Source organism: Cricetulus griseus, chromosome 7, assembly GCF_003668045.3.
Source record: "Cricetulus griseus strain 17A/GY chromosome 7, alternate assembly CriGri-PICRH-1.0, whole genome shotgun sequence".
In the NCBI taxonomy this organism is placed as follows: Eukaryota; Metazoa; Chordata; class Mammalia; order Rodentia; family Cricetidae; genus Cricetulus; species Cricetulus griseus.
Window position 1 is genome coordinate 86,341,392 of NC_048600.1, and position 22,832 is coordinate 86,364,223.

Sequence of the window (22,832 nt, forward strand, 5' to 3'; positions counted from 1 at the left end):
GGAAAAAACCTCTTCATCCTGACTTTGGCACCTCCCATTCCATCTCAGCACAGCAGTCAGAGAACTGCCCCTGCCTTTTTAATTTCGAGTTTTCCCCTTATCTATTTAATATTTATGCTTGTGCACGCACACAGGGGAGGCCGAGAGAAGTGTGTGTATGCCACAAGGCCAGAGGACAACTTGCAGAAATCAGCTTTCTCCTTCCACCATTCTCCTTCCACCATGTTGGTCCTAGGGATCGAACTCAGGTTGTCAGGTTTGGCAGCAATCACTCTAACCTACTGAGCCATCTCGCTGGCCCCAGAGAGAGTTCCTTATGCTGTGTGAATGACAGTTACAAAGTGACCCCAGTTAATCCTGCTACATCACGTCCATGCCTTTGTATTGTGCTCTTCCTCAGTGAACCCGGGCAGGCCCTACCTCACCTTAGCCAAAAGAAGAAGGCAGAAGTAATGTCTTCCTGGGGGACTAAAAGACTTTGTGTCTTCCACTTTGGTCTCTTAAACACTGCTCTGAAACCGCCATGAAAGAAGTTAATCTACTCAAACAAAGGATGCAGAGTCATAAGGAAAAGAGCTTCAGGAGACCAATGTAGCAATTACAGCCCATCCCAGGTCAGTGTGGCCATATGAGGGAGGCAAAAAAATTAAACAAGAGAGAAACCATCCTGCCATGAGGAATAATAATCCAGGGCTGGGAATGTTGCTCGGTTGGTAGAGCCCTCAGCCAGCATGCTTAGAGCCTGTTTTGATCCCCAGTACTGTTTAAACTGTGTGCAATGGTAAACACCCATAATCCTAGCCCTTGAGAATTGGAGGTGGAGGCAGGAGGACCAGAAATTCAAGGCTATGCTTGGTTACATAGTGAGTTCAAAGCTTTCTTAGTTAGGGTTACTGTGGCTGTGATGAAACATTATAACCAAAAGCAATTCTGGGAGGAGAATGTTTATGTCACTTCTACTTCCACGTCACTTCATCATCAAAGGAAGTCAGGACAGGAATGCAAACAGGGCAGGAGCTGATGCTAAGGCCATGGAGGATGCTGCTTATACTGCATTGTAATGTAAGAAAAGCAGCATGTGAGAGAAAGATGCCATGCAACAGAGTTCAAGCAGAAGGATTTTTATTAGGGAAAGGGATCATAAAAGGGGGAAAGGGGATGGGGGAGACTGGCCTCTGGAGCCAGGAGCAGCAGGAGAGAGGAAAGAGGGGCAGAGAGAGAGAGGAGAGAGGAAAGAGAGAGGTGGAAAGAGAGGAGAGAAAGGGGAGAGGAGGGTTGAGAGAGAGAGGAACAGAGAGAGAGGAAGAGAAAGAGAGAGTGATGGGAAGTGGGCAGGGCCCTTTTAAAAGGTAACACAGGTGGTGCTCTTCTTAGTGGCTGCAGCTGAGAGCATATCCTGTCAGAACCCCAGGGTCAGGCCAGTACAGATAACTGAATACTAACACACTGGCTTGTTCCTCATGGCTTGCACAGCCTGCTTTCTTATAGAACCCAGGACCACCAGTCCAGAAATGGCCCCACACACAATGGGCTAGGTTCTCTCACATCCATCACTAACTAAGAAAATGCCCTACAGGCTTGCCGACAGCCTGATCTTATGGAGCCATTTTCTCAATTGAGGTTCTCTCTTTTCTGATGACTCTAGCTTGGGTCAAGTTGACATAAAACTAGCCAACAAAGAGGCCAACCTGGGCCACATGGGACTGTACCTCAAAATAATAATTATTATTATTATTATTATAGTAGACTGTTTTAAGCCACTAAGTTTGGGGTGATTTGTTAGGTAGCAAGAGATACCAATTATCATCCATTAGTTAGATCTCTTCACTTTATGCAGGACACACTCAATGGTCCTCACTTCACATCTGAAACCAAAGTCATTGTAGGTACAAGGTGTTACATGATCTGTACCACCACCCACACTTCCTGTGGCCGTTACTCTGAGCTCATTTCCTCCACCCGGTCTTGGCTCACCCCATCCAAGGTCCATTTCCTTGATTCCCACCAGTCACTTTCTCTTCCCTGGTGTCTCCACACCTGCTGTTCCCCTGCACAGGCTGGTCTTCCCCATGGCCATGGCTCCTCACTTGTTTCCGGTCAGTATGAAGCATTTATCACAGTGAGGGTCCTTTTATCCCCTTGCACAGACACCCTGTCTGTGTCCCTTTCTGTTATCCCCCACAGAGCACATCCTCCTCTGACATGCATTTTTTTCACTCCATGTAGTGTTAGAGACTGACTTGCCCATTTCTGCCTTCACTATGGATTTTAATACGGGTTAGATAATTTACTTCATTTGCTTAAAACAAAACAAAATAAAACAAAAACAGAGCCTCCATGCCTCTTATTATTCAGCCCCCAAACCTGTTTCCAGAATCTTGATGTTGGTCCTCGTGTTTCTTAGGTAAAAGAAGATTCATGTTCCTATTGTATAGACTGTTTTTTTTTTTCTTTCTTTCTTTTCAGACCAACAGACCACAAAGACCTTCTGAAAAACCAGGTCAACTTGACAACTGAAACTAGCCAATCATAATGACGTCAAAAACTTTTGACAATGTGTTTGCACTAACAGCATAAAGTTCTGCTTTTGTCTAAGCTTTGCTTGCTTGCAAAGGTCGTGAAAGACCTATATAAGATTCTCTCGACAGGTGGTGGTGGTGGTGCATGCCTTTAGTCCCAACACTCGGGAGGCAGAGGTGAGTGGATCTCTGTGAGTTCAAAGCCAGCCTGGTTTACGATCCAGGACAATCAGGGCAATGAAGAGAAACCCTGTCTTAGGGAGGGGTGGGAAAGATTTTTTCTGCTGCAGCTGAAGGACATTTACATTCTCCTATCCCAAGGAGAGGACTATATATGTTAGACCTGGCCATGAATAAATTTTACACTGCCATATCTCCATGTTTAGCTCCCTGTTTTCAACACTGTAACTGTAGATTGTGTGCTATTGTGTTCAATACTATTCCCTCAGTGTTTAGAATGGTGTGAGACACACAGGACATACTGGGACACATTTGATGGGAACAGGGATCCTCCTGGCTAAGATGGGACCTCAGATCTACTCCTTGAGACTTCAGACACCTCAGTACATGCATCCCTTAGCTCAGGAAGCCTAGCTGAGGTTGGAGGTGCAACTTGAACCCCAGGCTTCTCACCTGTGAGATCAAAAGAACAGGATAGAGCTGGAGACTCATGACCAGTGAGCTTCTTATCTGTGTGTACAGACATGCTTCTCTTCAAGGTGAAACCTCAGAGGGACCCAGAGGGCAGGTGACAAGAAGACCTGAGCCACAGTAACCAATTGTATTTCCCTAAGATGATAATCGTTTGCCATCACATGATCTTTTGGGTCATTGATCCTTCCATCAAAGGATAGACTCTAGGGAGCTGGAGTGATGACTCCTGAGGACCCAAGTTCGGTCCCCCACACCCATACTGGACAGCTCACAACCACCTGTAACTCCAACTGCAGGGAAACTGACATCCTTTTCTGACCTCAGGCACCCAAAAATATGCAGCATACACTCACACAGGCACACACACAAATCAAAATAATCTGTTTTTAAAAACGGACTCTGGTTCTCCAGCCTGCTATTTTGAGCAGGAAGTTGGGGTTTTAGAAAAAGTTATCATTTTCGAAGTAACTTTCCAGGATCAATTCTATGAGGGAAGATGGCTTCACCTGGGTCTCTATCCCTGGCTGCTACTGCTTGGAATCTGGCCCCCATGTTGTAAGGGAACCCAAGCCACACAGACAGGTCATGGGCAGATGCTCCAGCTAAGTTCTTATCAACTGCCAGACAGCTCTGGCTTCCGGAATCCAGCCCTACCCATCTGCCTGCTTTACTTCACCCCCTCCTGACTCCAAGTGGAAAATCTGTGAGCAAAACAAATGCTTTCGTTATTTTGAGAGGCCAGGTTTTGTTACATAACCATAGTAACTAGAACAGGCTCAGAAGTCCAATTATCTTCTCAATGATACAACAAATAAGGAGCCTCTATCTTATCGCTAAGGAGACTGAGAATCAGCGAGGTTAGTATCTTGCCCTAAGTCACACAGCTAGGAAGTGAAGAAGCAGGAATGACAGGTCTTTCAGATTCCCCAGAGTATACTCTTGGCCATTCCCCAACTCTGGCTGCTTCATCCTGAACACAAAGCCCACCAAAAGTGGGACTGTCAACATCCAGCCACATCCTCCAGCCACCAGGTCAGCAACGGTTGAACCCCTGCATCAGGCTCAGTCCTCTGAGGACAAACCCCTTCTCCTCTAAAGGGCAGCAGCTCTGGGAAGGAGGCCAAGGAAAGGGTGTGAGCCAAGACCTGCTGCGAGTGTGTCTGGATCCTAATTAACGGCTGGGAAGTCCACTTCCCTTGCCAAGAGGCCTGAAGGATGGGAGATGGAGCCCTCACACCTGCAGGTGGGCCACAGAGCCTGGGCTCCCACAACAAAGGCACAGACTTTATATGCTCAGGAAACTTCATTTCCATGGAACTCAGGAAAACTTGGTCTCTACCAATTTGGGAGCAGACACACTGTACTGCCAAAACCCCCTCCTTCCCACGCAACACAGTTACAGCAATGAAAGTAAGAGAAAAGCTATGTTCAGCCATACACACAGTCACACACACCCCACGCAACTATCTGCATTCCCTGATACTCATGCACAGTCAAGGACGGGTAGACAGACAGTATAGAAGGACACACTCTTACATACCATGCATATAAATATGCACAGACCAACATGACTCAATATGTGTGCTCAACACATATTTAACCTGGATATACATGTACATAACAATGTATACATGCAAGAGCACACATACATACAATTCTACTCATTCACAAGACTATATTCACACTTGTATGCAGGCACACATCAATATACACCAAGCACACACACACACACACACACACACACACACACACACACACACACACTCCTTCCCATGGGTCCGTCCCAAGGTGTTGCAGATTATCTCCTGGGACTACTTGCTCCTTTAGACACAGAGGCAGTGAAAGAAGGATTTTGGTTCTTTGAATCTGAGAGGATAAATTGGATGATTGGATGGATGGATGGATGGATGGATGGATGGATGGATGGATGATTTGATGGATAGGTGGGTGAGTAGATGGATGGATGAGCCAGTTAAATAGCAGAACAAGCTTATGTGGCACTTTTATTTTAAAGCCCAATAGAAGCCAATTCTTCCATCTCTTTGGACACCCTAACACTGAACCCTGAAGTTCCCCCAAATCTAATGCCATTATCACAGTGGCCTATGGTTAAGGTTTTAAGAATGAGGCCATGTCCCCTGTACTAACTACATCCAACTACAAAGCTCTCCACCAGAACCTGCATTTAGGTGGGTAGCCACATCTCCCACAAACTCAGAACAACTGAATCTAGAGGCCAATCATCCTTAAAGCTCACTCTCCTGCCTCCCTCTACTACCACCTCAATGCAAGGTCTGAAGAGGCACCTCTGACTCTTGGTCCTCTGATACCATGTCAGGTTGATGGGAGATTCTGATAACTATCTTCAACATTCATCTGCAATCTAATTGCTTCTCAGTATACCACTGTCACCACTCTGGTCTGTCCCCTTCCACTCTCATCTGAGGGAACAACAGACTCCTAACTCCTATATTCTCCTATCCTTGACACTCCTACAGTCCTGCAATTCCAAGAGGATTTGGCAAGGGGACTGAGAGTTTGAAAATAGCCTGAGCTATATAGCAAGTTCTGGGATATCCTAGACTACGTAGTAAAGAGCCCGTCTGAAAGGTGAGGAGGGAGGGAGATCAATGAGAAAACCCAACATCTCTCTCTCTCTCTCTCTCTCTCTCTCTCTCTCTCTCTCTCTCTCTCACACACACACACACACACACACACACACACACACACACACACTGGCATGCATGCCCATACACATACACACATAAAAAATGGTTTTTGGAAATAAAAAAGCAAAATTGGTGCCAGGTGGTGGTGGCACACACCTTTAATCCCAGCAGAGGCAGGCGGATCTCTGTTTGCCATGAGACTGTGTCTCTTAGGAAAGTCAAGATGTCAGAAAGTCTAGCATGACTGCCTAAACACGAGCTGAACAAGGACAACCATGGGCGTGCTGAGGTGGATAACGGAAAGCTCATGAGACCTAACCCTGAACAAAGAACTGCAGGCAACTAAGGAATGCTGAAAACAGGAGAAACAGTCTTCTCCAGAGAAGAGCACACCAACTGGTTACCCAATACCAAATGCTCAGTCCTGAAAACATATATGTGTGTGTGCATGTATAAGTGCTTATATATGTATGCAAGTATATACAAGTAATATTATACAGACTAAGCAGGATATACTTATGTATTAAAGAATACACACACAGGGGGCTGGAGAGATGGCTTAGTGGTTAAGAGCATTGGCTGCTCTTCCAGAGGACCCAGGTTCAATTCCCAGCACCCACATGGCAGCGCACCACTGTCTGTAACTCAATTCCAGGGGATTTGACACCTCCACACCAGTGCATATTATAAAATAAAGTTAAATTAAAAAAAAGAATACACACACAGTGAAGAGGAAGTTATGGAGTATAATTTCAAAAAATAAAAAAATAATTAAAAATAAAAACTAGCGAAACTCAGTCAAAAAGAAACAGAAAAATCTGAACCGACCTTCAACAAGTAAATATTGAGTCCTTAATCAAAAACTTCTCCCCAACAAAAGCCCAGAACCAGATGGCATCACTGATGAATTCTACCAAATGTTTAAAGACAAATGAACACAGATCCTTTATAAACAGCAAATAAAGAGAGAGAGAAAGAAAGAAAGAAAGAAGGAAGGAAGGAAGGAAGGAAGGAAGGAAGGAAGGAAAGAGAGAAAGAGACTCGCCAAGTCATCCTGAAGTCATTTCCCTGCATGCCATAAAAATTCTAATGGAAATATGCATATCCCTAATACCCCCAACACCCTTATCCATACAGATGCAGAAATCTTTGTGTGTTTGTATTTTGAAACTTGTCCTGGAACTTGGTCTGTAGACCAGGCTGGTCTCAAAATCACAGAGATCCACCTGCCTCTGCCTCCTGAGTGCTGGGATTAAAGGTGTGCACCATCATGGCCCAGCTCAGAAATCTTCAGCGGAATGCTATCACGTCACATCCAGCAACACAGGAAATGATTGTTATTGCCATTCCTCAGACCCTCCAGTGACACTCCCAACTCAGGCCCTTTATAGTTATTACTCCCTATTCCTAGAACTCTGTTCTCCCAAATTCTACACATCTCACTCCTTCATTCCAGTAACTACAAGAAGAAGGAAAAGAAGCCACAGCACCTTCTCAGTGAGTCTTTGGCCTTTCTACATAAAATTAGTCTTTTCTTATCAACAGGCACTCACTATTTCCTTTCCCTACCCTATAATGTTTCTATGTATTTATAATCATTTGAAACAGCATAACATGTTTACTTATGTATCTGTTTGTTTACTTGCTTTCTTTGAGATGGGGTCTTGGTCTACAGCCCAGCCAGGCCTAAAACAAACCCCTGTCTCAGTGTGCTGATTCCAGGACTGCTCCACTAAGCCCTGCTTCTCCTTGTATAACTTTCTTGCAGTCTGTTTCTCCCAGGTAGAAAGTAAGTAGCATTTGAACTAGAAAGCCAATGATCAACACTTAATAGTACTGAATAAGTAAATGTATGCAAACAGTTGTCCTTCAACTGCTCTCAGCAAGCAGTAACCGACTCTCCCCTTACTCCCACAGTCCTCATGCTGCACTTGGGGCTGGAGTGCTGAGAAGGGTAGGAACCAGGGCTGGACCCTACTAGAATTCACTAGCCGGAGCTGTGAGAGGTCAGAATCAAACTGGGCATGGTGGCACATGTGTCTAATCCCAGTATTCCTGAGGCAGAAGCAGGCAGATCTCTGAGTGCAAGGAAGCCTGGCCTACAAAGTCAGCTCCAGCTCCAGGACTGCCAGGGCTTCACAGAGAAACCCTGCCTCAAAAAACCAAACTACACACACACACACACACACACACACACACACACACACACACACACACACACACGAGCGTGAGACAGAGAGAGAGAGAGAGAGAGAGAGAGAGAGAGAGAGAGAGAGAGAGAGAATATCAGAATCAAATAACTTGACCCATCCAGATGGTGATGGCACACGCCTTTAATCCTAGCACTGGGAGGCAGAGGCAGGCTGATCTCTGTGAGCTCAAGGACAGCCTGGTCTACAGAGCTAATTCCAGGACAGCCAGAGCTGTTACATAGAGAAACCCTATCTCAAAGAAAATATTAAAAGCAACAACAACAACAACAACAAAACACAAAAAACCAGTTGACTCAAGGATGAGAGTACTGAGGAGCAGTAAGACTGGGAACAGACAATCAGGCCACCAATAAGAGAAGACCCCAAGAAGAGACAGTGTTAATGTGACCTTGCCCCAGAGGCCCAGAATGGTTTAGACATATGGACAAGGAGTAACGATGAGTGGACTGAAAGGGGGCCATTGTGTGTGCTCTAGGAATCCTGAAGGGTCCTGAAACATAGACGTGCAGGGGGAGCATGTGGAGCTTTAATGCCAGGATGAAGGAAGAGCTGGACCTCCTTCCAGAGAACCAGGGAGCCATGCAGGGCTCTAGAACTGGTGAGGTCTGTGGTGTCCAGAAGCTCCACTGGCTATGTAGGATGAACAGATACAGTAAGTAAGCAGGAAAATTAGGAGAGCAGGAAGTGGCTGTGGTGGAGGATAGTCCTGGGGAAAGGCTGATACAGGGCACGGTAGAGGGAATCGGCAGGAGCGTTGGGACTGGGCAGTAAGGGCTTCATGAATGAGGACTGGTAGGGGTAGACTCGGCTTGCGTCTCAGGTCAGAACTCCCAGTGGACCCCAGAGCAGAAGAAGACAGAACTGCAGAGAGTAAGGGCTGAAGTCTGACCACGGAGACTCGACCCGCAGAGCATCCCAAAGCCAAGATGCTTCCGGCACTGGAAGATGGATGCCTCTTTGCTTTGGGCACCTTCCTGCCCCTCCACTTCCAACCAGGACAGGCCTGGAAAAGTTAAGAGTTCTCCCAGGTGGCTTGATCAGCTGAGACGAAGTAGCACTCCTAGATGAGACATGCAGCTCTGCAGCCTGCCAGACTGCAGGGTAGGGGACAGCTGTGTCCCCAAAACACAGCCAAGAAGCAGCCTGCAGGAGCCAAAGAAGACATTAGCAGGAGCAAAGCTGGCTGCCAGAGCTTCTGACAGGGCTCCCATCCACCTGGGCCTCAGTCCTCCTGCAAGCTTAGTCCCTGCCAGTCCCACCAGTAGAAGGGACAGTCCCTACCACCCCACCCCACCTAGAGAGTAAGCATGAAAGCATCTATTGGTGTCCAGTTGCTTCTCTCCCACAGAATGGCAAAGACATGGACATGACATATCCAGGCCTGAGGTAAACGTTTGTCTGTCTTGCTCTTTGTTGTTTTCCTTTGACCTCAGTTTTCCAATCTGTGAGGTGGGATGAGAAAAACCTTCCCACAGCAGTGTCAAGAGGACTATTCAGTGTCAAGTAAGCCTGTGTGAGGGATGATGGCAAGCTCCTTCCTGTCTCCAGGAAGTTCAGAGGAAATCCCCTTGTGCTGGCTAGTTTTATGTCAGCTTGACATCACCTAGAGTCATCTGAGAGGAGGAAGCCTCAATTGAGAAAATGGCTCCATAAGATGAAGCTGTAGGAAGGTCTGTAGGGCACTTTCTTTCTTTCTTTCTTTCTTTCTTTCTTTCTTTCTTTCTTTCTTTCTTTTTTCTTCCTTCCTTTCTTTCTTTTGTTTTTTGAGACAGGGTTTCTCTGTATATCTGTGGCTGTCCTGGAACTCACTCTGTAGACCAGGCTGGCCTTGAACTCACAGAGATCCACCTGTATCTGCTTCTCAAGTTCTAGGATTAAAGGTGTGTACCACCACCAGCCCATCAGCATTTTCTTAATTAGTGATTGATAGGAAGGGCCCTGCCAATTGTGGGTCATGCATTCCCAGACTCATGGTCCTGGATTCTATAAAAAAGCAGGCTCAGGTATTGGTCTAGAAATGTTGAACTTAATTTTTTTCCATTTGTACAGGGGTAACGCACTGTATTAAATATGTAAGGTCTTTAAAAAAAAAAAAAAAAGAAGGGATTTTGAGAGCCCATCCCATGTGAAGGGATGCTCTCTAGGCCTGGCCCAGGATGATGTGGTAGACTTTGGGGAGCCCCTTTTGAGGGCCTTACCCTGCCTGGGGAGTGGAGGGGGGATGGCTAGGGGCAGGTGGGATGTTGTGGGGGAGGGGAGGGAGAGAGAGAAGGGATTGACATGTGAAGCAAGCTTGTTCCTAATTTGAATTAATAAAATGAAAAATAAAAATTAAAAAAAAAAAAGAAAGCAGGCTCAGCCGGGCAGAGATAGCACATGCTTTTATCCCAGCACTGGGGAGGCAAAAGCAGGAGAATCTTTTATTTTAAGGCCTGCATGGTCTACAGAGCAAGTTCTAGGGTGGCCAGGGCTACACAGAGAAACCCTGCCTCGAAAAACCAAAAAAGGAAAGGAAAGAAAAAATAAAGCGGGCTGAGCAAGCCATAAGGAGCAAGCCAGGAAGCAGCACCCCTCCATGGCCTCTACATCAGCTCCTGCCTCCAGGTTCCTCCACTGAGTTCCTGCCCCGACTTCCTTCCATGATGGACTGTGCTTGTGGAAGTGTTAAGAGAAATAACCCTTTTCCTCCCAGTATGCTTTTGGCCATAGTTTTTCATCATAGTCACAGTAACCCTAAGACACCCCCTGAAGAGTATCCAGGTGCACCCTAAGGCCTTGGCAACAGAAAAAGAAGCATCTCCCACTTACTGCCAGCTAGTCGCCAGGAGCAGGCTCCACATCAGCCCAGGAGCATTTAACTTTTTTCCTTTATTTTTTAAAAAACAATTATGTATTTATTTTATGAGTATGGGTGCTTTGTCTGCATGTATGTATACCATGTGAATGCTGGTGGCCTAGGAGGGCAAATCCCCTGTGTGTAGAGTTACAAATGGTTGTGAGCCACCATATGGGTTCTGGGAATTGAACCCAGGTCCTCTGGAAGAACAGTAGGTGCTCTTAACTACTAAACCTTTTCTGCAGCTCCTTCCTCTTCTTTTTAAACGTGTGTGTGTGTGTGTGTGTGTGTGTGTGTGTGTGTGTGTGTGTGTGTATGAAAGAGTGAGACAGAGACAGAGAGAACAGTTCTCTCCAACTATCATGGGGTTTACAAAGATCAAACTCAGGCCACTTGGCAACAAGCACCCTTACCCACTAAGCCATCTCACCAGCCCCCACAGTATTTCTCAAAAGAAACCTTTTTCTTGGCAGGCAGTGGTGGTGTGTGCATCTTTAATCCCAGCACTCGGGAGGCAGAAGCAGGTGGATCTCTATGTATTGGAGGCCAGTCTGGTCTACAGAGAGAGTTCCAGGACAGCCAGGTGAAAAATAAAAAAGACAAAAATAAATAAAAAGAAAGATACTTTTTTAAATGAGGACAGAAAAGAAGCAGGCAGGATACCTGCTAAGCTCAAATCTTCCTAGACTAAGACCACCTCAAAGGCCTCCTCTGTACTCTCCAACCCATGTTAGGTGGCATTAGGAAGTATGGTCTCTGGGGCCCAAGTCCCCTTGGGGAAGCCTTAGGGTAGAGTGTTAGAAAGAGCAGAGAACAGTGTGGGAAAGAGAGAGCGAGACCAGGTGGGTTGGAAGGACAGCATGCAGGGGAGTCAGAAAGGTCATGAAGGTGGGCTGCCACTACCTATAGGCCAGACATGTCCTGCCAGAGAGGCCACATCTGCCTCAAGGAATTAAGCAAGGTCAGAGCCCACTCCAAAACCACCAAAGTGTTCCCAGACCTAGCACTGGGACAATTGTCACTTAGAAGGCAATGACAGAAATAACTCATTCCCAGATAGCCCTTGTCAATTTCTTGCCATCTTTCACCTGCTCTGGCCTGCAAGTCAGTATTGTGGAGAGGGGTGGTATCCGTGACAAAGGACAGAAAATGTGACAAGGAGCTTGAGCACACCATGGGTTTCCTCATCCCAGGGCAATTTTCTGTGCCTGGATAACAGCCTTATTCAGAGGCAGACAGAAGATGTGATTTAAGTGGAACCAGACTCTTTAGTTCTTGAATGTGACTGGCCATAACAGGACAGTCTCCAGGACTAGAGGGGAACAGTAAAACCACACCAGCTTACTGAATTCAGCCGCCTCAGTGAACCTGATGCCTGTGGACAAGGGGTGAAGCTGGCATTATCCTCCCAACAACAGTAAGCCTTTCCCACTTGGCAGGACAGGGATGGTGTAGGAGGGTGGGAACAGTGGATTGTGGCAGGATGCTTGATAATCTGGGGACACTTTAGAGGAGGTGAACAATGACTGCAGGAAGAGAAGGATTTCAGACATGAGAGGAACAGTGAGTGCCCTTCATGAACAGACAAGCAAAGGGTAGCACCCCTGTCATAGGCAGAATGTGGGACACAAGGAGGAACTAGAATGGGACCAGAATCTGGAAAGCTTGTCCTGACCATAACTGTCTTTCAAGCAAGGTCTCCACCAGCCATGACCAACCTTTCTCATCTGGAACTTGAGGGGCACTCCCTCTGCCTCCCCAGGTTCACAACACATCCTGGGACAGATAAACACTGTCCCCAGACTACCAATCAGTAGTCCAGAGCCAAAAGAACTTGCAATCAAATCTAGTCCTGCCTCTTTGCTGGGCAGCTCTCAGTGAGCGACTGTGTACCCACTGAAAACTGGAGCTACAGACCAGTCTGGAAGAGATGAGCAACACAGTGAACACAAAGACACAGCTTACTGTGCACCTGTATCCTCAAGGGCTTCTCACTTCCCCACCCACTCCCAGAGGGTCCCTCACTTACATAGGAGGCCAGGAGGGTCCTTGAGGCCAAGATGAGAGCCAGGTAGAGGCAGGGAGCTGTGGCAAACAGACTAGAAGCACAGATGAGGGGCTCAGCCCTGGGGTTCACCTTCTTGTACCTTCTTGAGGCCTCTGCTCCCAGGATGACACCAATAATGCCGGTGGCGACAGTCAGTGCCCCAAAAATCAGGCTGATAAGAAAGAGCAGAGAGGACCTGGTCAGACCTGCATCCTATCCCTGCCTCCGGGGTCAGGCTACCTGACCCAGTTACATGATCTGGTACCACGCAGCAGGAGGCAAGCCCAGAACTGCAGCTGGAAAGCAGAGGACCCTCACCTTGTAGGAACCTCCACCCATGCACATCCACAGTGACCTTCTCTTTCCCACCACTCCAAAAGACACACTCAGAAATCTTAACTCCAAGGCCCCACCCATCCTCAAAGCTTAGACGATTGGCATGTACTGACTCCCATGATGTGCATAGCTCTTGCCTGGACATTGCAGACACTCACCTCTTTTTTGTTGTTCATTTTGTTTTGGTGGTGGTGTTGGGGCTTTTTGTGGGGTTTTGTTGTTGTTGTTTGGGGAGGTATATGTTTTTGTTTTTTCATTTTTTTGGTTTTTTGTTTTGTTTTTTGTTTGTTTTTTTGTTTTGTTTTGTTTTGTTTTGTTTTTGAGGTAGGCTCTTGTTATGCCTTGGCTGTCCTGGAACTCACTTTGTAGACCAGACTTGCCTCTAACTCACAGTCATCCACCTGCCTCTGCCTCTCCAGTGCTGGGGTCAAAGATAGATGCCATCAAGCCTGCACACTCACCTCTTAAATCCCATCTGTCTGCACCCTGGCTTGGCATACCCCCCAAGCAGCCTCCAACAGCATACCTTTCCACACATTCTGTACACACTTCAACCCTATCTGGCTTTGACAGAGACTGTCTCTCTACACGGACCCTCAGAAAGGGCTGCTGCTGCTGCTTCCTCTTCCTTTTCCTCTTTTTTTTTTTTTTCTTTTCTTTTTGAGACAGGGTTTCTCTATGTAGCAGCTTTGTAGACCACACCATACTCTAACTCACAGAGATCTGCCTGCCTCTGCCTTCCAAATGCTGGCATTAAAGGCGTGCGCCATCACCCGGCTCTTCCTCTTGACTTTATTTTTGTTTGATTATGCGTGCATGCAGTACCAACTGTGGCCAGAAGGGGGGTATCGGGTCCCCTGAAGCTAGAGCGACAGGTAGTTGTGAACTGACATGTGGATGCTAGGAACCAAATCCTAGGTCCTCTGCAAGAGCAGTCAATGCTCTAATCACTGAGCCGCCTCTCCAGGCCCAGAAAGTGCTGAAGACATTATCGACTATGTTCCTAACCACACTCTGCCCAAATCCTCTATCAGTTCTCAAACACCCAAAGATCTGGTCCCAGCTCCGTGGACTCCAAGCCTCAGCTCTACTCTTCTTTTCCTCGGCCCTGTACACCCCACATACTTTCTTTTTTTCATCTGGAACACTCTGTGGTAGCTTTCTTGTTTCCTTCCTTGCTTTATTCTAAACTTTCCAAATTCCTACTCAATCCATGTGACTCTCACAGATACTCCCTCACAGGGAGCACCATCCTGTTCCCACGTTGATTGCTTTTATTTCCATTGGTCCCTGTAGCACTATCTACCATCCATACCTTGTGGATTCCTGAAAAGCAATGGCAAGATTTGGCTTCCTTCCTGTTCTCTGTGCTGGGAGCACAGAGCCCAGGACAGTTGATGTTAAGTGAACAAACTCTTTGATTTCCTCCCAGAATTCTGAGGTGGACAGATGCAAGACTAAGAAAGGTGAAGGCCAGTATCAGACAGCTGCTGGATACAGAGCCAGGATCTGCACAGACAGACACCATCACCCCACTGCTCCATTCAAGCTCCTTTTAAAGGAGTTTCAAGGCCTCACTGACACAGTGACCAGTGTGGACTCTGACAGCCAAATCTAACCAGGCTCTTCCAGCCCCTCAGTGGCACTCTGGTGTCTTCCCTATGAGCCCTGGCCAACATATAGCCCTATGGGACTGGCCCTGCTGACCAGTGTAGCCTCCTCTCCCAGTCCCTCATTCCCTTTGCACAAATGACAGAATTCTCTGAGCCAGTCTCATGATTTCTGGACAGCCTCTCCACCCTGCTCTGGCTGTTCTCTGGAGCTCTGTGGGCCTGTGTACCCGTCTACCTCAGCCATGTCCCCTCTCAGACACAAAAATTACAGTTATGTGAGATGGCCAGGGCCCATGGGGTTGAGGGGGAAGGCTCAATCCGTTAAGTACTTTGCCACTCAAGCACAAAGACCTGAGTTCGATCCCCAGCATCAGCATCAGTGTCAAACATGATGATGTCATGCTTCTATAATCCCAGGCATGGGAAGGCAGAGATGGGCAGATCAGTGAGGCTCTCTGGCCAGCCAGCCCAGCCTAAAAATCAAGGTGGGCAGCTCCTGAGATGTGACACTGAGGTTAACTCCTGGCTTCCATACACACACGCACACGCACACACACACACACACATACACACACAGCCCCCCCCCCACACACACACACATGTGACATGTGGGCTGGCAAGATGGCCCAGCAGTTAAAGGCACCTGCTGCCAAGTGTAGCAATGTAAGTTTGATTCCCAGGATTCACATGGTGGAAGGAGAGGAATAACTGTAGCAAGTTGTTCTCTAGTCTCTACACACATGTGAACACACACACACAGTAACAGGTTTTTACATTTTGTTTTTACTTTATTGTATGGGTGTTTTATCTGGGTATATGTCTGGGCCAGTGGAGGCCAAAAAGGGCATCAGAGCCCCTGGTACTAGAGTTACAGACATTGTGAGCCACCATGTAGATGCTGAGACTCAAACTCTGGTCATCTGGAGTAGCATCCAGTGCTCTTAACCACTGAGCCATCTCTCCAGCCCTTGTAACAACTATTTTAAGCAAATTAGTTTTGAAAAGAATGCAGCCATGCAAAACTGGACATCAGCACACTGAGGGCAGTGAGCCCCACCAGTCAGCCTCTGTGAACTGTCTATAAGCTGAGAACGAATGAGTGGACCCTCTCTGTGCAGCGGGGGATGTGGAAGCCAAGGCAGTCAGGAACTCACCTGAGAGTGCCTAACACAGTCAGGAACTCACCTGAGGGTGACTAACACAGAGCCTCCCAGCCCTCTGCTACCAAACAGAAGCCTGCATGTTCCTGAGCCATGTAATGGTCCTCACAAACCTCCCTAGCCAGGCTCTGGCTACGAGTCAGATCCTGACTAAGTGGTGTTCATCTCTGAGTCTCACTCTGAGCCAGCAGTGGTGGGTTCTCAAGATCTTTGAGAACCTTGGGTTGATTAATCAAGTAGGCACCATAGCCAGTTCCCCTATTGGCTCTGGTGCCAGCAAAAATACAGCACAGCCCTTTGAGCACCACCCCCCAAGACAGGATCCCAAGAGGGTCCTGAAGAGCTACAGCACTCTCCTCTAACTGTTCAGACTCCACTCCCACACGCCCAGAGATCGGACTCTTTACTACCTACCATACAGCTCCTTCCTCCAGGCTTTCAGCTCCAGGGTTGGAAGTTCTCCTGCAGCTGCACAGGAAGCATCCTGCCTGTGCTACTTAATGTTTTGTTTTTATTTTGTTTTTGTTTTTGTTAACTTGACACAAACTAGAGTCCTATGTGCAAGTTCAAAGGACAACTTCCAGGAACCTCAATTGAGAAGATGCCTCAAGTCTATGGGGAATTTTCTTTCATTCTTTCTTTCTTTCTTTCTTTCTTTCTTTCTTTCTTTCTTTCTAATATAAGGCCTCACTGTGTAGCTCTGGCTGTTCTAGAACTCACTATGTAGACCAGGCTGGCCTCAAACTCACAGATATCTATCTACTTCTGCCTTCCAAGTGTTAGGATTAAAGGTGTGTACCACTATGCCTGGCTCTTCTTTATAATTAAAATATTTATTTATTTATTGTTTGTTTGTTTTTGTTTTTGGTTTTTTGGTTTTTTGTTTGTTTTTTGAGACAGGGTCTCACTACGTAGCTCTGGGTGTCCTAGAACTACTGTGTAGACCAGGCTGGCCTCAGACTCACACAGATCTGCCTTCCAAGTGCTGAAATTAAAGGCTTGTACCACCACTCCTGGCTTATTTATTTATCTGTAGGTGTATGTATGTGCACCTGTGTATATGTATGTGCACTGGTAACCATGAAGACCAGAAGAGGGCACTGGATCCCCTGAGACTGGAGTTAAAGACAGTTGTGAGCTATTGTGTAGGTGCTGGGGACTAAACCCATATTCTCTGCAAGAGCAAGCATGTTTTCTTAAAAACAATGAACCGTCTCTCCAGGATCTGGCATTTTCTTGACTAAGGATTGCTAGGGGAAGGAACTGGACTACCTCAAGCAGGTGATCCTGCTGTATAAAAAGGAAAGCTGAGTGAGTCATGAAGAGTCAGCCAGTAAACAGCACTCCTCCATGGTTCAGTTCCTGCCTCCCGGTTCTTGCTTTCATTCCTGCCCTGCCCTCCCTCAGTGATGGACTGTGACATGGAAGTGGAAGATGAAATAAATACTTTCTTCTTCTAGGTTGCTTTTGGACATTGTGCTTATCACAGCAATAGAAAGCAACCAAGGATACTGCCTTTCAGGGCTGGAGAGATGGCTCAGAGGTTAAGAGCACTGACTGCTCTTCCAGAGGTCCTGAGTTCAATTCCCAGCAACCACATGGCGGCTCACAACCATCCGTTATGAGATCTGGTGCCCTCTTCTGGTGTGCAGATATACATGGAAGCAGAATGTGGTATACATAATAAATAAATAAAATCTTTAAAAAAAAAAAAAAAGGATACTGCCTCTCTGTCACATGATTCTGGGGCATTGTAGTAGCCCCAACACAAGGATTTCCTACTACTCTTTCATAGCCTCACAAGATATCCCAAACTCTGGAACCTTCTAGCAAAAACCACACTGTGCAGATATCATGGATCTTGATCTTGCCTTGAATGACCACCCTCCCTCAGTCAGGTAAGGCCTGAGCACAGTCACTTCTGTATTCACCGGCGGACTTCCAGCCCTGAAAGACGAGCATTGTGTCACGTGACTTTGAAACCAGAGGTTAGAGAGATGTGGCAAGGATGCTACTGGCTACGAGGACCTAGGAGAGGCAAAGTCTCCACAGAGCTCCAAGTCTCCACATGACCGTGCAGAGTCCACTGGGAGTGCTAGCCTCCAAAATCATGACAAAACTAATTTCTGGGTTTTTCAATTGGGCTTTTTATTTTATTTTTTAGTACTGGGGCTGGAGCCCAGGGCATGTCTTTTTTTCTTTTCTTTGTTCTTTCTTCCTTTTTTTTAGGTAGATTCTCATGTGGTTCAGGCTACCATGCTAGCCTTGTACTCCCTATGTAGCTCAGGATGACCTTGAACCTTATATATATCATGAGTATGCATGATGTATGCATGATGCATGTATGTATGTATGTATGTATGTATGTATGTATGTATGTATGTATGCATGCATGCATTAGGTGCCATATATACAAGTGGAGGTCAGGGAAGTTGGTTCTCCCCTCCCACCATGTAGGTTTCCAGGGATTGAAAATCAGATCATCAGTCTTTTTTTTGGAGGCGGGGGTGGGGGGCAGGTCAAGGCAGGGTTTCTCTGTGGCTTTGGAGGCTGTCCTGAAACTAGCTCTTGAAGACCAGGCTGGTCTGGAACTCACAGAGATCCTCCTGCTTCTGCCTCCCCAGTGCTGGCATTAAAGGCATGTGCCACCAACGCCCTGTTAAAAGTCAGGTCATCAGTCTTGATGGCAAGAGCCTTTACCCACTGAGCCATCTTGCAGGCTCCACCCTTGAACTTCTGAGTCCTCTTGCCTCCTCCTCCTCCCAGGTGCTAAGGTTACAGGTGTGTGTCACTGTTCTGATCTTGTGCAATTCTAGGATCAAATGCAGGGCCTCGTGCACTCTAGGAAAGCACTCTACTACCTGAGTCACAGCTCCAACACAAGCCCATATTTCTATGGCTTTAGACCATGAAGTGTGTGGTCATTTATTTTATCAATCACAAGAAACAAATGTAGCCATCAGTTCTCACCCAAATGGTGTGAAGGGGCCAGAAAGTGGAAGCTGAGCAGAGACAATTGCTTTTATAAACAAGTATCAATACCTGAAGTGGGATTGAGTCCTCTTTGGGGTCTGTTTAGGAAGCTGTCTTTGCCTCCAGAAAGGACAACTGCACAGTGGAACAAAGGCAAACTCCATCATCTCTATGTGTTTTTCCTATATGCCAGAAAGCTCTGCCAATTGGTGAAGCAACTTGAAAGTTATTGACAGCACCAGGCAGTCTCCGATGGCAACAGGACCTGGGGCTTCAGAACAACTGCAGTGTTAGACGGACTACCTTAGACAAGTCACTTAATCTGTGTGACCTTCCATCTCATTTGCAATTCAGAGCCAGCATAAATACTTTCCTCTACGTGTTCTTTATGTAAAACAGTTGGCACAGGCCTGAAGCAAACATTTAGAGCTGCAGGTGTGGCTCATTGATATCACCCTTCACTAAAATCCGCCAGGGAGAGGCTGGGTGTGTGGCCCTTCAGGAGAGCATTTGCCTAGCACTCACCCCAAAGAACACTTGCTTAGAATGTGCAAGACCTTGGGTTCAGTCCCCAGAACTGCAAACTAAATAAGTTCAATAAATAATGACGAGAAAAGAGAAGGAAACTATGGGCAGAGATCACACTGGGGCAAAAGCACAGACATTCTGGAAATCACACAAGCTCCCTCTGGACATCAGGGAAAACTGAAGCAAAACAGGAGGCTGAAGAAGAGGAAGCAGGTATTGTTGTGACCAGCAAAGAACCAAGCAGAGGGGAGGGTGGGGCTTTAGAAGTTCAAGGAGGGGCTGAAGAGATGCTCAGTGGTTAAGAGTGACACGAAGAGCACCTGCTACACTCGCAGAGGACCAGATTTGATTCCCAGCACCCACATGGCAGCTCACAACCATCTGTAACTCTGGTTCTGGGGATCTAATGCTCTCTTCTGGTCCCCTCAGGCACTGCATGATGTGGTGCATATATACATACATCCATAATGGCAAAACACCCCTATAATTAAATTTAGCAACTTAATTTAAAAGTCCAAGAAATCAGCAGGGCAAGATCGAAGATGAAAAAGGATACAGGAGAGAGAGCATGTCACCAGGGGTGGGGGCAAGGAATTAGGGGCATCAAAGAGAAGGGAAGACAAGGGATATAGGCCTAGGAGATGTTCTTGACTCCCATCAGGGGGTCACTGGAGTCTTTGGAGAATATGGTGAGAGGTGGTAAGGACAGTAGAGGAGCCCAGCAGAGCCAGAGGGCTGGCAAGGCAAGACATGAAGTAACACCTCCTGGGTGTCTAGATGCACTGATGGGACAAAGAAGAAATGAACACATCCTTGACATCCCTAAGCCAAACACATGAAGGATCTTCCCAGTGCCTTAATTTGCAATCCGTAAAATGGGGTGACCTCACAAAAGACACTTGGGGCCCCTTTGAAGGACAAAGGGTGATCACCTACAATTCCTAACATTCCTTGAAGCCGCACAGAAGCCTCACATCCTTCCCCCTCTGGTGCCTTCAAAACCCCCACAATAGCCGTGAGAGTAGGAAGACAGAGATTCCAACACCCACAAGAGCCAACAGAGATGTCTGTACACATACAATGTCAGGCTCAGTCAGAGCTGGAACCCTGACCTGCCCACGGGTCCAAAGATCAGCCATCTTCACAGACTGCCTGGAAAGACTAAGCCTGGGTTTGCAGCCTCCTAGGAACTGCCCCAGCAAGAGCCATGAACCAAGCCAGTGCCCTCCAGCCCCTCCTCACCTGTCCTGGCTGCCGCACTGATCCTGGAAGCAGGGAAGCTGTAGGCCGTGGACCACTCGAGCTTCAAACAAAAACTTGGGTGCCCAGAAGCCCAGAGCTCCAGTCACAAAAGCTATGGCTGTCACTCCGAGAGTTGAAAACACAAAACTCCAGCTGCAAGAGAAAGAGTCTGGCTGAAGCCAAGATAAGGCCAGAACTAAAAGGGCCTGACCATTCCCCGAGTCATGCAGGATCCAGACTCCCTAACGTTCTGAGCCACCCTCATGCTCCACGCTGCAGTGAATCTTGAGGCCTGAGACTACAGTGAGGAGAGCTTATCCTACTTTTCTTCCAGACCTGACACAGGGGTAGGTCAATGTTGCTCCCATGCTGCTTGAAGAGGTGGAAAATGAACCTGCAGCATCTTTCCAACAGCCTGGGGAAGCAGGTGGGGGCTGGAAAAACAAGACCACTGGATGGATAAATGAACACAGTACAAGGCTAGAGCTCACACAGCTGACCCCACTGTCAGCCACACTTCTGCCACATACAGAGGGACCAAGTAACAGAAGGGCATTTAGGTAAGAGTGGGGCTCAGAGGAGGAAGAAGGCGGTGAACACTGAGGCAACCCTAGAGGCAGAGAGATTGAGGTTGGAGTTATTGAACCAGAGAGAAGGGTTCTTTCTTCCTTTCTTTCTTTCTTTCTTTCTTTCTTTCTTTTCTTTTCTTTCTTTCTTTTTTTTTTTTTTTTTTTTTTTTTTTTTTTTTTTTTTGGTTTTTCGAGACAGGGTTTCTCTGTGTAGCTTTGGAGCCTATCCTGGCACTCACTCTGGAGACCAGGCTGGCCTCAAACTCACAGAGATCTGCCTGCCTCTGCCTCCCGAGTGCTGGGATTAAAGGCGTGCGCCACCAACGCCCGGCTGGTTCTTTCTTTTTAAGATTTATTTATTTATTATGTATAGTATTCTTTCTTATATTTAAAAAAAAAATGTATAGTATTCTGTAGTATTCTGTCTGCATGTTTGCCTACATGCCAGAAGAGGGCATCAGATCTTATTACAGATGGTCAAGAGCCACCATGTGGTTACTGGGAATTGAACTCAGGAAGAGCAGTCAATGCTGTTAACCTCTGAGCCATCTCTCCACCTCCAGAGGGGTTTCTTAAGATTTGCAACAGAGAGCAGGGACACTTACTTTCTCCCCAAGTATCTGACATCCTCACACCAGCTGCTCCTCGGAGCCTCCACAGCCACTTCTTCCTGTTTCTCAGCTGCTCCTCGAGGTATGTCTGGAACCAGCAGGATGAGCAGGACTAAGGCCAGAGCGTCCAAGCAGGGCATGATCTAGGGAAAGAGGGCCAGGAAGCTCATAGCCAAATGCTACCACAACCTAGGAGACAGGGTCTGAACTCCAGTCTAGTCTTGAGTCCCAGGTGATGGCTATATAGAGAGCTGGCTTGCCCTTGCCCTTATAGCGATGGTATAGACTCTCTCATCAGTGTGATTTCCTTGGCACCCAATTAATACCCACCTGCTCAGTATAAACTCTCCTCTACTAGGACCGGCGAGCCTGAGATAGTTGAAAATGAGAACTCAGACCCACTGAGCACTCAAAAGCCGCTTTCCTGGCTTGTGCTTCCATCTGCCACACCAATGCCACCCTGCCATCCTCTCTTGGCACCCCTGCACTCACTACCTACCTTGGGGCAGCTTCAGACAGCTCAGACCATTAGAAGGCTCCTGCTCAAGGCCAGTCAGCTTCTTTGAAGTCTTTTCCTGCCCCAGGCTTCTATCTCTGCCTCCCACGACCATTCAGCAGAGATCTGCATGCAGGACCAAGACCCAGCCCCCTCTTCTGAGTGGTCTATATCCCTTTTTTTGTTTTGTTTTTTGTTTTTGTTTTTTCTGTGACAGGGTTTTGCTGTGTAGTCTTGGCTGTCCTAGAACTCGCTCTGTAGACCAGGCTGGCCTCAAACTTACAGAGATCCCCCTGCTTCTGCTTCCCAAGTGCTGGGATTAAGAGCATTCACCACCACAACCCAGCCATATCCCTTTTTCTAATG

At 47.1% G+C, this 22,832-nt stretch overlaps 1 protein-coding gene across 1 annotated transcript in view; it reads right to left on the reverse strand.

Annotated features, from left to right (window-relative positions):
• The window catches only part of Spns3 (sphingolipid transporter 3 (putative)), a 55,371-nt gene that overhangs the window by 21,476 nt on the left and 11,063 nt on the right, over positions 1–22,832 (reverse strand). Inside the window, exons 6-8 of the mRNA XM_027426819.2 lie at positions 21,965–22,113; positions 20,791–20,943; positions 12,921–13,110 (exon numbers count right to left, since the gene is read on the reverse strand). Coding sequence (XP_027282620.1) covers positions 12,921–13,110; positions 20,791–20,943; positions 21,965–22,113 — 492 coding nt within the window. The remainder of the gene's footprint in view (positions 1–12,920; positions 13,111–20,790; positions 20,944–21,964; positions 22,114–22,832) is intronic.